We start from the raw sequence: 15,639 nt of genomic DNA, 5'->3' as shown, positions 1-15,639 counted from the left end.
GGTGCAATTATATTGTTATGAGAAAATGTCTCTGAGTCGGGCCAGGCACCTGGTGAATTGTCCTTGATTCTCATGGTCTGCCTTCTTTATCTTTGTAGCTCGCATTCCATTTCCCCATACTCCCCCCAGGTTTGTTGGCAAGCTAAGAAGCAATAATTGTTGCAACAGCAAAGCAAGCTTCAAGTTTGACATCTGCTTACTGTAACTACTAATTTTATGGACAAATTTACCAACAAATTAAAGGGACACCTATGGGATCACTGCTTTCAGGACTTATAGGAGAGGTTGTCATGCAACATCTAGAAACCATAATACTTCCACAAATACAACTGAAAATATGGATCACATAAAAAAGGACCAATTAGAGAACACCCACAGAACCATCAACAGCATTTTTAAAGTTTACTATAAAAGAAGAAAACAACAACTTGCTACCTTTTCTGGACATTCTGTTAAGCAGAGACCACAATGGCAAACTAGAAAAGCAAGTCTACAGGAAAAACCACCCATACTTACCAGGTGGTCCATTACCAAAGCAACAACCCAACCTTCCACAAGAGACACTGCATTAGGACTTTATTTAAACAAGCCCAAACACACTGCAGCAACCTGAAACAGCAGAAAAAGGAAAGATATTAAACATATTCCAACAAAATGTAACTTTATCAAAAAGTCACTGACCACTAAACCCAATACAACACAACCAAGACAAACCCTAAAAAGAATTACACTGCCATACATCAAGAATATCTCAGAAACCACTAACTGACTCTTACAACCACATGGAATCAGCATAGCACACAAGTGAATTAAAGCCCTTCAAAACATCGTAAGCAGACCAAAAGATCCAACAATCCCAGAAGAAAAAACAGGAGTCATCTACAACATACAATGTAAGGACTGCAACAACCACTATGTAGGACAAACAGGCAGAAGACTGGCAGAACATATCCATGAACATCAACTAGCAGTCAGAAGACATGATGAAAATTCTTTAATTTCACAACATATAGACAGATTTAACCATAGTTTCAATTGGGAAAATGTGACCATCCTAGACCAAGCCAAGTCCAAAAATGCCAGGGAATTTCTAGAAGCCTGGCACTCTGACAAATCAGCCATCAATAGAAAGATAGATATTAACAACATCTATAGACTATGCAAAAGAGACTATCACCCAATCTAAAAAAGAACAAAAAGACCCAAGCACCTCTCCACTAGCAATCAGCATCCAGATCAGCATAGATTAACTCCAAGGTTAACATCAGACCAACAATCAAGTAAACAATACCCTAATCAAGAAGCTGCCAAAAAGCCAACAGTAAACAGCCCAAGTAAAGAAGCTCTAAGACCAGCCCCATCAACACTGACAAGGCAAGCCACCAGAATATAAACTGACAGCAAACAGCACTCCTTACTAGCACTGATGATGCTACCTAGTTTGGATAATGAAATATCTGCAAGAAAACAAGCAAGCTCAGAGAGCATCAAGGAATCCTCATTTATATGACTGGTACAGCTGACCACTTTTTAGTACTCCCACAATGTAAGATTTCCCTTTGTTGAAGGATCAGGGCTTATCAATTATTTTGCAGTCCAAGTTATTATAAGCCTGAGACAAAATGAATTCCCAATGAATCTGAATTGCAATTGATGTGTAAAATAATAAAAGAAACATCTCCCATATGTCTTATTGCTATAATCATTGTAGATTTTAGAAAGAGCCGGCACAGTCATACTCCACTCAGTATCAAGGATGCAGCTGTAGAGGTGGTCAACAGTATTAAATATCTGGGTGTTCAGATAACTAATAATCTGAATTGGTCTTTCCACACATCATCCTTAGTGAAATGTGCAAACCAGCATCTGCATTTCCTGCGTCAGATGAGGAGAGCACATCTTTCTCCTTCTGTCCTGGCCACTTTTTACAGAGGCACAATTGAAAGCATTTTAACAAACTGTATCGCTGTCTGGTTTGGTGGCAGCAGTGCCTCAGATAGAAAGTTCATATAAAGAGTGGTAAGGACAGACTTGAAGATCATAGGAAGCTCACTCCCTGGTATTCAGGATGCTGCTTATAAGCGCTATGTGCTTAGAGCTCAAAGCATTGTTAGAGACCCCACACACCCACTTTACAGTCTGTTTCTGTTGCTCCCCTCTGGGAGGAGGTTTCGAAGTATTTCTAACAGGACTACTCGATTCTGTAATAGTTTTGTTCCCTATGCTATCCATCTGGTAAACTCGCAAGATTCGTGTTTCTCACCATGCACATGTATACATAATCCGAACTAGACTGTTGTTTCTCTGTGTCATATAATATATGTGGGTATATGCATAATTCTTTATTTATTTATTTATTTTTGTCATATTTATGTAGTGTATATCAGAGATGGTGACCCTTTGAGAGCTGTATGCAACAAAATTTCATTTTAATGTATGCCGATTAGTGTATATTCAAAGTGACAATAAAGTTGTTATTATTCTATTATATTCTAATCCATGGGTCATCAGAAACAGAAAAACTAAAAATGTAATTTTAGTTTATAGTTGCAAATAGGTTTCAAATGTAACTTACAGTTGTCCATCCAAAATATTATAGGTGGTGGTAACCCTGCTGGTGGCCTGCAGGGAAGAATTGCATATTGACCTTCAGTAATTCTTACTGGAACTAGCTTTTCTTTAGTCCACAAAGGAGATCCTACATGGAACACAAAATACCGTCATTTAATCTTAGAATGAAAAGAAATAACCAGGAAAGGAAAATACTGTTATATAGTATAAATGTCAGACAAAATGAAAATTGTATTTAATTTTTAAATACAAGTTAACAAACAAAACGGTATTCTTTCTTAGGTAGGAATTTGATTTTGCTGAGTGTTATAACCTGAAAGCAAGCATTTCAAACATAGAGGGAAAACTATTTGCAAGAACTGAAGAGAAATAAAAGTTTCATTAATATTAAACTTACGGGATGCTCTTATAACAATATTATTGGAAATTGCTGCTCCAAGCACATTCCTTGCTGTACACTGATAGACACCTTCATATAATTCTGCTTTTCCTCCACTTTCTTCATTAATAATATTTATTAAAAGAGTCCCTGAGTGAGGCTTCGTTCTTATTCGTGGATCTTTTTCTATATCAAAGTGAGTTCCATTACGTGTCCATGAAAAGCTATCAATAAAATAAAAACACTGAAAAAGTTCTTTATTAAAAAACCACTTGTTTTAAGAGAATGTACAAGTTATAACAGTATAAAGCCAATATAAATAATAATAATAGTAGTAGTAGTAGTAGTAGTAGTAGTAGTAGTAGTAGTAGTAGTATTTGGATAGCCAATTAAACATGTGAGAAGCAAAGATAACAATTTTCTTAAAACACTTATCTCTATTTAATCCTTTTTAATTTTCTTTTCATTTTCTCAAATAACAAAAAAGTTGATTATGGGCCATCACACAGACTTCCATATCTTGAAGGCTTATAAACTGGTTCACAATCATTGATATATCTGATTAAAGAGTAAAAATTCTTAAGAAATTTGTTATATTCTTATTATTACAATAGTTTGCCTCTTCAGAAACTTTGTGATTCTTCTAGTAAGATATCAATCCTTTTTCCTGGAATTCATATATTCTTTTCAGAATTACTTTGTCTTCTCCTCTGACATTTGTAATTTATCCACTCTAATTAGGAAGTTATAGTTTTTTAACTTCTTTGTTTTTAAAGTAAGTAGAATCACCCCTTACCGCCTACTATTTATAAATTGTGAAAAGGAAAACCTTTGAATTTTTTTAGCATACTATATTTTTAGCAAAGTAAAATTAAAAATAATGAACATGCTGCGTAATTTTTTTTACATATAGGACAGTATATGGTATGACCTGATTAACTGCTTTCTCCATATACAGCAGCCAAATCATTAAGATGCACTTGGGATGATGCTTATTTGCTCTAAATTATAACACAACTTAAGAAAGCATGTTCTCAATGCTCATATCCCAAGTATGATTGAACAGAGATAAATTTTAGATAAGTTAACAGCACATTCAATCAGAGCAGTGTGATGTGTATAGTGGTACCACAAAATTTGATCAAACTTAGTCCAACATACTGAATCCAATGACAGGTTCAATCATCTCCTCCCCTTCTGAATATGGAATATAAGAATCCAGCACAGATACAATATTCTATTAATGTATTTAGTTAGACCACAAATACTTTGGCCACTTAGATCTCAGCAATGGTTCTGGTTATGAATGTTAATTATTTAACATTTGTGGCCTAGGCAAAACAAAATGTAGGAAATACTTTTAAAGGAAATAATATCAAAATGAAATAATTTCAGAGGCAAACTTCTGACATAACCATTTAAAAAACATCAGTTAAGTATTTATATGGTTTATTTTGATCTGGAATCAAATTTATCTTTGTATCTGTAAATCATTGGGTCAACTTCATAAGGTTTAGATATTAAGGCTGCAGTTATGGAAATGAGAGGAAACCTGATTATCCAAACCTGCCTTTTTCAGGCATACATAAGATTGTATTATAAAAAGATAATAAACTTACGTATACAAGACAATCAATCCAGTAATCACTTAAGGATAATGTTTTCCTTTGGCTGTATGCTATATTATAAAAAGCAATGAATGCATACAAATCTAGGACTTACGTAGGAGATGGTTTTCCTTTTGCTTCACACTGTATTACAATATTCTCTCTTGGGTCAATAATATAATCTTTTGGAGACTGCTGTGTTATTGTTGGAGGCTGTGACACTTTTTAGAGAAAGTGATCAAAGAGAAAATGGAAAAATACATTTTTATTCACTGGTTTTAAATTCCTCTTTCCCTTCAAGAGCTCAAGGTGGTGAACAGAGTACTTCCTTCCCCAGCTATCTCCACAAGAACAACCCTGTGATGTGAGTTGGTTGAGAGAAAATGACGATGTCAAAGTTACCTAGGGAGCTAAAGATGGACTTGAACCTGAATCCCCTCAATCCTAATTTTACAAATTAATCATCTCCCTAAAGTGGCTGAATAATAGTAAAGTTAATTGCAAACATTTAATGTATTGAAATCATACTTAAACCCACAAGGGATTAAGCTTTTCTCAAAAGAACATTATCATTACATGACTGTAGAACTGCATTCTAATGTACGTAAAACAATTTTTTCTACATACAAAATTTTAGGCAATTTAGCTAAGCTACCAATTTATACAAGTCACCATTCCAGCACACACAAGTATTATAAACAATTGTTCTTATAAACAAAAACCACTATTTATTTCCCTTGTCAGGCAATAACTAGTGCTATTTTGTATATTCTGAAATATCTATCCAGTAACTGAATTAACTATCCAGTAAGTCATGAAAAGAACTTGATTATACCCAGGGGCCTTGGCCTGATTGTTTTGTTACAGAGAACATCTGCGTATACAAAAAAACCTGTCTACTTCTAGAAAATTCACTGAATTTTTCATCAGTGTTCCTAACACAAAGGGAATTCAGAGCATTATCAGATGCCAGGCTAGCATCTTTCCATGTTGACATTCTGGGTAAGGAATTTGACTCAATTTGTTATTAACTATCCAGTAAATATGAGTCTGGCAATCAATTCATGAGAATGAAAAGAATTGTAGTTTTATATAACAGCAAGTTTTTACATGATGTCATATGTGAAATGAATTATTCATAACTAAGCATATTAATATAGACAAGCTCTGATGTGAGATTGTAATTGTGAGATGAAAACTGACCTGCTTAAAATGATTGTGCTTAGAATGCAAGGCTAATCTCTTTAAAGCACAGAAGAGTTCATTTCTATTCAGGACTGTTCCCATTGTCTCAATTCCAAATTCCAGTGATTCAGACAACTAGTTTCTAGGACACAATCTAGGTCTAAATAGTGATGCTCAACTGGAAGGGCTAAATAGTTAAAAGAGTAAGTGCATGTTCACATAGCATGTTAGGGCAAATTTTGCACTAATTCCTATGAGAAAAGTATTTACTCTTTTTCTGTGGATATTCTCAATCATCCAGGTCATGGTTGTTCCAAAAGGTCTTGCAAAAGATGACATAACAAACTATAGCCTCCACAATCTGATATTTAATGACAATTTCTATAACTATCTAAGCGACTTTTAGAGAAGGTAGTCAGTATTTTCTAATCCCTACAATTTCAGCTTGGGGGAAAAAAGGATTGGAATCAATCTCAGACAGCACAGAAAGGCTACTGCGCCCCCCAGTGCCTTTGTATGCCAATTTTACTCTATCCTCTATCTGCAGGGAGTAGAAACAGCAGTAGGTATGGCTGATGAGGCCCATTTTATAACCTCAGGGGTTGGAAGTAAATTAGTCAATGATTGCAAATGTCATATTTATGTAATATATCTAGCAAGAAGATGACGGTGTAAACCAGAGTGGGCTACTAACATATGGATAGTATTTTGCTCTCCTCAAGGAAAAGAACCAGATATTTCAAGCAAACAAACTATTAAGCCTTTTCTTTTTCTGCAGAAACAGTATTTCTTCTGAGTATTTATCATATGATGCATGCATCTTATTGCTTAAAATACAGCTATGCGGTATGGGCTTTGGTGTGCTGGTAAGATTCATATGTATGTCATATGTATTGTGCTTAATAAAAAAACTTTAATGTGTTATATTTTAAGAAATACGTCTCTTATTTTATTTGTAATATGTCTACGGAGATTCTCAATCATTCAGGTCATGGTTGTCCCTAAGGTTCTTTTCCAAAAGGCAACTGGACTTCCTTGGTTTTTTTCTTTGAAAACATTTTGCTTGTCACTCAAGGAGCTTCTGTTAGAATTGAAAACGTTTCTTGGATGAGAAGTGAAACATTTTCAAACAAAAAAAACAAGGAAATCCAGTTTATTTGTAATAAGTTATTTTACTTTAGGAAAGGAGGAAGTAAAAAAAGTATTCTATTTTCTTTGGTTTAACACTTCAAAACAGTTAATAATACATTTATATGAGTTCAGGAAAAGCAAAATTCTAATTGTTCATGCCCATCAATCAAGATAGCAAAAGGAAGAAAACTTGAGCAAATAACACACTTTGTGTACAGATGAATATTTGTTTGGAACATCAGCAACGTCTATCCCTGATACTTTGGTATTAGACCTTGTACATTTAGTGAATAAAAGATATTTTAAATAAGAAAAGTGCCTCTGGGTTTCATTTTCCAAATTGCAGTCAATTCTCTAAATCCTTCTTAAATAATGAGCACTAAATGCATTCAATCCAACTTGCTATTAAAAAAGTTTTTGTTATGAGTTTTAAAGACAATATGAGTTCCTAAATGGATAGGTACATATATTTAAAATATTAAAAATAAATATTTAAACAGTATTTAAATTCATGCCAAAATTGTTCTTGAGTATAGTTTCTACAAGCTATCATCTGTACAGAATATTAAAAATAGCAAACACAATAAAATGGTTTCAGCGCTTAAAAATTATATTAAGTCACACACAGTTTTTTTTGTGCAGAACTTACATTTTTCAAGAAGTTTTGCTTTTTTCCACGTATCAGATTCAGCAAGTGAATTGTAAACATGAATTAAAGAAAATTATTTGTTAGTAAGATAGAAGTAATGAAATCTTAGAAAGAAAAGATAAAGAGAAAGTATAGGAATCTATACTATAGAGCTTTTCTGACAACAGATATCGAAGTCACTTTATTAGCAAAGAATTAGCATAGACTATTTGGAACACTTGTTTAATGTTGCATTGTCAATTATGAATATTATTTGTAACTTATATGGGATAATTAGCATTGATACAAATGCCTTGTCTGATATGGAAATAGAATTAATGGATGGCATAGCCTGTCCACTGCAAACAAAAATCAATCAATGTATAGAATTAAATGGAAGAATACATAACAGAGATGGAATGCCCTGTTGTTAATTGTGCCATTTCATTACCATTTATTTGAATACAAAAATCCCACATTAATATTTTAGTGAGAACCATTAGTTCATGTTACAATGGAAATTATAACTCTGTGTTTATGACATGGGCTTGAAAAATAAATTAGCCATTCTTGCCAAGGTGATAAAAAATATAAGCTTCAGCAAAGACTATACATTTTACCACTCTCTTCTGATAGCCTTTGTAATAGAACAGTGGATTCTAAATACTCTAAACAGTGAGTTATAAGTACTTTAGATAATTATGTCAACTGCATGTAAAACCAGAGTAGATTTTAATGGTTCTAGATGTCTGTTCTTCCTGTGGTTGGTGTATATCGTTGATTATTTTTAGAATATAGCCTTTTTTTCTAATCTCAGTGATTACTGCCTGTCAGATCCCCAAATCCCTATTATTTTCCCTGCATATATGCTCTTGTTTTGGGCCTGCCATTCTGCTGGGAAGAGGAGGGAATTTGCTTTTGCTTGGGATAACTTTCTCTTTCTACTTTTCCTCTCCCACCTCTATCCACTTGAGAAAGGAATGTGTCTCCCTTATCAGGGAGACGGTTGCAGAGAAACGAAACTGGAGAAGATTTTGAGATGCGCGCCAAATGTGGCAGTTACCCACACATTGCGCCACCTGTGGATTGGCTGGATTTCAAAAGGACATTATGACTCTGGTGGGAAGAGGAATATTGCTGATTTAACTATACCATTTTAGCGAGGTTTTCCCCAAATCTCGCCTTGACTTCCTTACTGTCACTAACCCCTAATAAAAGTTTCCTTTTGAGACAATGCCTGTTTCAAGAGTTCTGCTTTCTTGGGTGGTTAGCTGAGGTGGGTCCTTACATAAGGCGAGATCTGCATAGTACTCAAACCTGGAGAAGCTGCTACCCTACCAGGGGAGTTGCAACTGAATTTCACATGGAAGAGTTCCAGGCAGAGAAATGGGCTGAAAACCTCCTATGCCTGAAACCAGATGAAAGCCTCTCCAGGGACCTGGAAGAAGCCAGGCCTTCTGCCCCCCTTTTGGGCTACAAGGGGCCTCTGCAGTATTCATGCAATTGATCAACGAAGTCCTACATGATCATCTGTATAAAGGGGTTTTGGTTTACCTAAATGATATCCTTATTTACACCAAAACCAAAGATGAACACATTAAATTGGTCAGGGCAGTACTAAAAAAGCTGTGCTCTGCCAAACTGTACACCAAACTGTCAAAGTGTGAGTTCCACAAAGATCGTATTGATTACTTGGACTATCGTATATCTAACAAGGGAATAGAGATGAACCCAGAGAAAGTGAGAGCAGTCTTGGACTAGGCTCCTCCAAACACTAGGAAACAGCTCCAAAGTTCCTAAGAATTTTTACAGACAATTTATTCCATCGTTTGCACAGATTGTCCTCCCAATCCCAAACTACTAAAAACCAGAGGGGGGATATGCCAAAGCCCAGTCAACCATTAAAATGGGCAGGAAAATATCAAGCAGCTTTTGAGAAACTTAAGAGACTTTTTTCTATGGAGCTGGTTCTGAAACATCCAGACGAAGAACAGCCATTTATAATTCAAGCTGATGCCAGTGATGTGGCTGTGGGAGCAGTGTTATTACAGAGAAACAAAGAAGGACAATTGCAACCTTGTGCTTACACCTATAGGAAATTATCAGAGACTGAGCAGAGGTGGGCAGCTTGGGAGAAGGAGGCTTATGCTGTACAATGGGCTCTCCTCACTTGGAGGCATTTCCTGGAAGGGAGTAAAATATGGTTTCAAGCATGGACTGATCATAAGAATCTTGAAGCAATGAAAAACGCCAGGAAGTTCTTCCTCAAACAGGCAAGATGGTCTCAACATTTCCATTGTTTTGATTTCACTATTCACTACCTCCCTGGGGGAAAGAATTTTTTAGCTGACGCATTGTCCAGATTACCACAATATAACAATAAGAAAGCAGAGGTGACTATACCATTTTTGCACCCTCATCAATTAGCAGTCCCTGTAACCACCAGAACCCAGTCGAAACCTATGGCTCCTTTCAGAAAGACTTTGTTACAGGATTTTAAAACTGCATTACAGACCGATGAGTAGTTTCGAAACCACAATAACCTGTGTGTGTTGAAAGACAGATTAGCGTGGATTGGGGGAAAACTTTATGTCCCAGCAGCCTTAAGGCTTAAAGTAATGCAAGCAGTGCATGATTCAAAAACTGCTGGACATTTTGGATTTGTAAAAACCTTACATCTCATTAAAAGGCAGTTTTGGTGGCCCGCATTGAAATAGAACATAGAAAGCTATGTAGCCAGCTGCCGCACACACGCAGCGGCTAAATGGCAGCAAGGGAAATCCCCAGGATTGCTTCAACTGGTAGCAAGTTTGTTAGCACCCTGGAGAGATATCTCTATGGATTTTATTGTGGAACTGCCTGAAAGTGCTAGAAACACTGTAATTTGGGTTGTAATAGATTTGTTCATTTCATTCCATGCCCCAAGATCCCAACTGCAAAAACTTTAGCTAAACTCTTTGTGCAAAACGTATCTCGCTTTCATGGGACCCCACAATGTATAATTTCAGACAGAGGGGTTCAATTCACCTCTAAATTCTGGAAAGCTTTTCTGGACCTGATGGGTTCTAGTCAAGGGTTATCATCTTCACATCATCCTCAAATGAATGGGGGGACAGAGAGACTGAACTCAGTTCTAGAACAATATCTGAGATATTGGTTTGACCTGTTACCATTAATTGACCAATATCTGGTCAATTGGCTTGACCTGTTACCATTAGCTGAGGTTGCTTATAATAATGCTGTGCACTCCAGTACAGGTTTCATTCCATTTCAAGTAGCTAATGGTCAAATATTTGTGGCCATGCTCGAACTTCCTATCAAGGAGCCTGAAATCCCCTCCTTCCAGGAATGGATTAAACAGTTACAAAATACCGGGCCAGTATTCAGGAAAGCTCTGGATGAAGCCAGGGAGGACTATAAGACTCAAGCCGATAAATGGAGGGTGGAGCAAAAAACATATAAAGTTGGGGATCAAGTATACCTCTCTCCACAAAGTATTTGCAGTCTTTACAACCTTCTAAGAAGTTAGGTCCTAAATTTGTTGGACCTTTCCCTATCAAATGCATCATAAACTCTGTGATGGTGGAATTGGATTTGTCAAAGAACCTACAGAAAATCCACCCTATTTTCCACTGCAGCTTACTCAAACTGGAGGTTAATTCTAACCTCAGGCCTCCTGCACCTCCAGTGCCCACGTCTATCATGGTTGAGGGTGAACAACATTTTGGACTCTCGAACACACCATGGTGTGATACAATAGCTTGGAAGAATCTCCCTTACGCCCAGAATGACTGGGTGTACAAGAAACATGTTAGAGCCCCTAAATTTCTAAGATGCCTCCATTCTCAAGATCCTGATAAACCTAATTGATATGCCTGTATTATTTGTTCCCCTCCCTTTTTGTCTTATAGGTGGATTTCCTGTTCTTCTAGAGGGGCATATGTCAGGTCCCCAAATCCTTATTATTTTCCCTGCATATATGCTCTTGCTTTGGGGCCTGCCATTCTGCTGGGAGGAGGGAGGAATTTGCTTTCACTTGGAATAACTTTCTCTTTCTACTTTTCCTCTCCCACCTCTATCCACTTGAGAAAGGAATGTGTTTCCCTTATCAGGGAGACGGTTGCAGAGAAATGAAACTGGAGAAGACCTTGAGATGTGCGCCAACTGTTCCAGTTACCCACACATTGTGCCACCTGTGGATTGGCTGGATTTCAAATGGACACTATGACACTGGTGGGAGGAGGAATATTGCTGGTTTAACTATACCATATTAGGATTTTCCCCAGATCTCGCCTTGACTTCCCTACTGTCACTAACCCCTAATAAAAGTTTCCTTTTGAGACAATGCCTGTTTCAAGAGTTCTGCTTTCTTGGTGGTTAGTTGAGGTGGGTCCTTACGCTGCCTTTCAAATATTTTCAATTGTACTCTGTTAAATATACTTTTCATTGCTAAGTCACTAAATAGGTTATGAGTGCTAAGATAATCAGAATGCTAATTGTTAATTTTGGATATATTCTACATGCTGACATGGCAAATGTACAACAATGCAATTATTAATGGAACATTGAGGTGAAAAGGAAAAACAAAGTTTTATAATGAACAAGAACTGCCTGCAACTAAGGGAAGTGAAAAAGTGTCTTTGGATATATGTACACACATATTCTTTGTAATGCTATATTGTTATATAGATTTGTTCTAGGTTATCAAGATATTTGTTTATAACAATCTGTTCAATCAATATCTTTCCCTAGATTGTGAACTGTTAGTACTTACAATCAAGAGGTACATCCAACGCAGTAATAACTTGGCATAAAAAAAGAACCAAATGTATTCTTTTTCCAGAGATGCTGTGAATATCCATTCTTATTCAAAGATGGACCATGAAATTCACTCTAGAGTTACAAGCTCAACTTTCTGTTCTTTAAGATTTCTGGAATAAAGTTGTGTAATCTAGAAAAGAAGCAATGCCACACAGAAAAAGAGAAGTGAATGCTGTAATTATCTTGAGTTACAAATTAGTATGATTCTATATTATGGCTGTTTCATCAATCATAAAAATCAACAAATATCAGCATATGGAATATAATGTGTAAAATAACATGTAAAACATAAGGACTCCAAATACAATTCTAATACTGTATTTTACCTTTTATATAAAAGAGGTTTCAAACTGATTCTATGCAGAAATTCTGATGGCAAATTAGAAATATATGAAGTCATTCTTTGATAACAATATAGCAAAACAGCAATGAACTTTGTCAAAATTAATTTAATTTTTCTTCTTAGGTAGCTGGTGCTGTGTTGTAGCTCAGAAAAAAATACACATTCCTATGTCTGAGACAGAACACTAGATGGTTCATGGCAGTGGTGGGATTCAGCCAGTTCGCATCGGTTCAGGAGAACTGGTAGCTAAATTTACCTGAATTCAAAGAACCGGCTGGCTTCTGGAAGTCCAGTCTAGGCCTCGGAGGCCTCCCAGGCCTAGAACAGACCACCAGAAGTGCATGGATACCACTTCCAGAAGTCCGTTCTAGGCATCGGAGGGCTGGAGGAGGCCTCTCAGACTAGAATGGCCCATCGGAAGTGCATGATGCCACTTCCGGAAGTCCATTTTTGGCATTAGAGGCCCAGGCCTGCATCACATAATAGAACCGGTTGTTCAGGTATTTGAATCCCACCACTGGTTCAGGGAGTTGGTTCCCAGCTCCTTCCTAAGTGAAGACAAAAATTGAGTCATCTTCAAAAAGAAGACAAAATATTTAGGAAATATTTTTGAAAGTGAATTTGAATCTCTTACAGGTTTTACTCTTACTAAGTGTCATTATTTCAGGCATCAATGGTATCATATTCTGTCTCATTTACTCAGAGGACCAGTTTACAAATAATTTGGGTATAATATTTTGGCATTACATTAACATCCTTAAACATTATTTCTCTTCCAAAATCATATAAACTATAATATATACTTTCTGTGATTTATGAACACATTATATCCTTCTTACTATTAATGTTCCTACATTAAGCAAACTATGGTGGCCCCATTAATATCCTGGCCCTAGCCCTGTAGAATATCTGGATCTTCACTCCTTTCCTGCTTTTCCAGAAAATTGTTACATTCATATATTTAAAATTGGAGGGGGAAAGAAAAAGATGTATTATCATAAGCTGGACAGAAAGCAGGATCTATATCAAGTATATTGAAACAGATCCTTTATCTGCCAGGCAACAATTTAATCCAATACATATTTGATTTTTTCTTCTTCTTCTCAATTTATCTGATCCTCAGATACTGCCTGGAGGAATTTGCCTCCTTTGTAGGGTTGAGAGAAAGTGACTGGCTCAAGGTCACCCAGCTAGCTTCATGCCCCAGGGGGGACTAGAACTCAATGTCTTCTGATTTCTAGCTTGATGCTTTAACCACTACACAAAACTGGCTATTTGAAAATGTATGGTACCACTAATATTTCTCAACAGCCACATATTGCCTCAGTAAAATCTGTTTTCAGTTTTGGATACATAAAATATTTATGCAAGCTGAGTCTAGAACAAGAATTTGATAGGAAGTCAGTGTATTTAATTCAGAAAGCTGAATTCAGTAAAGGCTTCTTCTAATAGACAATTATAAAATCCCCATTGTAAATGCACCTGGAGAAGATTAATATTTTAAAAAATGTACAGAATTTCAGGCAGATTTGAAAGTAGAAGAAAAGTAGACGTTAAATTGTAAAAAAAGAAGTTCAAAAATAGTGAAAGAAGGCAGATTTATGAAGTAGTTATCTGGAAAGGGGAAGCATGAATATCACTGGGATCCTGAGATCAGAGATTTTCTGAGGCAGGAATAGTGATTTGATGTTGTTCAGATGTCACTGAATGCTGAGTGAAGACATGAGAATTATCATGTTTAGTCTGTAAGAGGCTGGGTAATGCAGCCTCACCTGCAAGGGATAGAACAGCTATGAAGAGCAAAGGAAATCTGAAGTACAGGTAGTCCTCAACTTACAACATTTCGCTTAGACATCATTCAAAGTTACAAAGGCACTGAAATCAGTAAGTTATGACCATTTTTCACACTTATAACCATTGCAGCATCCCCATGGTCACGTGATTTACATTTGGATGTTTGACAACTGACTCACATTTATGACAGTTGAGTATCCCGGGGTCATGTGATCACCTTTTGCATCCTTCTGACAAGCAAAGTCAATGGGGAAACTAGATTCACTTAACAACTGTGTTACTAATTTAACTGCAATGCAACTGCAATTAACAAATGTGGCAAGAAAAGTCATAAATTGGGGCAAAACTCTTTTAACAAATTTCCAACTTAGCAACATAAAATTTAGGGCTGAATTGTGGTTGCAAGTTGAGAACTACCTGTACTGGAGCTGACATTGCCCCTTCCATTATAAGCCATTCTGCTGTAAGAATAACTTGTTTTATTTTCAGTTTTTATTTACTGAATAAAAAAAATTATAATTATACATTATTTTTCTGTAAAGGCCACTAAACAACGTACACCACAATATGCAAAACAATGGCATACAATATGCATAACTTGTACACTTGACAAATATACAAAGCACCAACTAATTTATACAATTTTATTTATTGATTGGTCTATTATATTTCTATGTTGCTGCTGTGAAAGACACCATTCATGGCAGCACATCAAATAGGTAGTCATGTTCAATTAGTTCTTTGGTGTTACTGAAAAACCATATAGGATTACTTTTTTGTATATGAATCTAGGAAAGAATTAAATTTGGAATGGAAATTTCATTTAATGTCAGGATTACATAGAGAGACCATTCAGTATTATACTGCATGTTCCAGGATTTACAGAGACTCTTTAGAATGTTCTCTCTCTGAAAACTCTTCTAGTTTCTCTGTGGGAATGTTACAAACAGTATTGTTTAATTTCTTTTTCCTTCCTGGTTATAAAAGAACATAAATGTTATGCTTTGTTACATATTAATTAGTTATTCTCCTTCATGGATTACTGCCTTGTCGTGGTGAAGGGGCTTGCGTAACTCAATGGAGCTATGAGCTATGCCGTGCAGGGCCACCCAAGACGGACAGGTCATAGCAGAGAGTTCTGACAAAATGTGATCCACTGGAGAAGGAAATGGCAACCAAC

General features: G+C 36.2%; 1 protein-coding gene across 1 annotated transcript in view; it reads right to left on the bottom strand.

The window, feature by feature from the left end:
• NRCAM (neuronal cell adhesion molecule) overlaps positions 1-12,394 on the bottom strand; it is an 88,682-nt gene extending 76,288 nt beyond the window's left edge. Inside the window, exons 1-5 of the mRNA XM_029284515.1 lie at positions 12,276-12,394; positions 7,523-7,540; positions 4,673-4,778; positions 2,969-3,174; positions 2,576-2,698 (exon numbers count right to left, since the gene is read on the bottom strand). Coding sequence (XP_029140348.1) covers positions 2,576-2,698; positions 2,969-3,174; positions 4,673-4,778; positions 7,523-7,540; positions 12,276-12,363 — 541 coding nt within the window. The 5' untranslated portion in view covers positions 12,364-12,394. The remainder of the gene's footprint in view (positions 1-2,575; positions 2,699-2,968; positions 3,175-4,672; positions 4,779-7,522; positions 7,541-12,275) is intronic.
• Positions 12,395-15,639: the final 3,245 nt, after the last annotated feature.

This window comes from Protobothrops mucrosquamatus, unplaced genomic scaffold (genome assembly GCF_001527695.2).
Source record: "Protobothrops mucrosquamatus isolate PMUCROS unplaced genomic scaffold, P.Mucros_1.0 scaffold675, whole genome shotgun sequence".
NCBI lineage: Eukaryota > Metazoa > Chordata > Lepidosauria > Squamata > Viperidae > Protobothrops > Protobothrops mucrosquamatus.
This window is presented reverse-complemented; position numbering and strand designations above follow the sequence as displayed.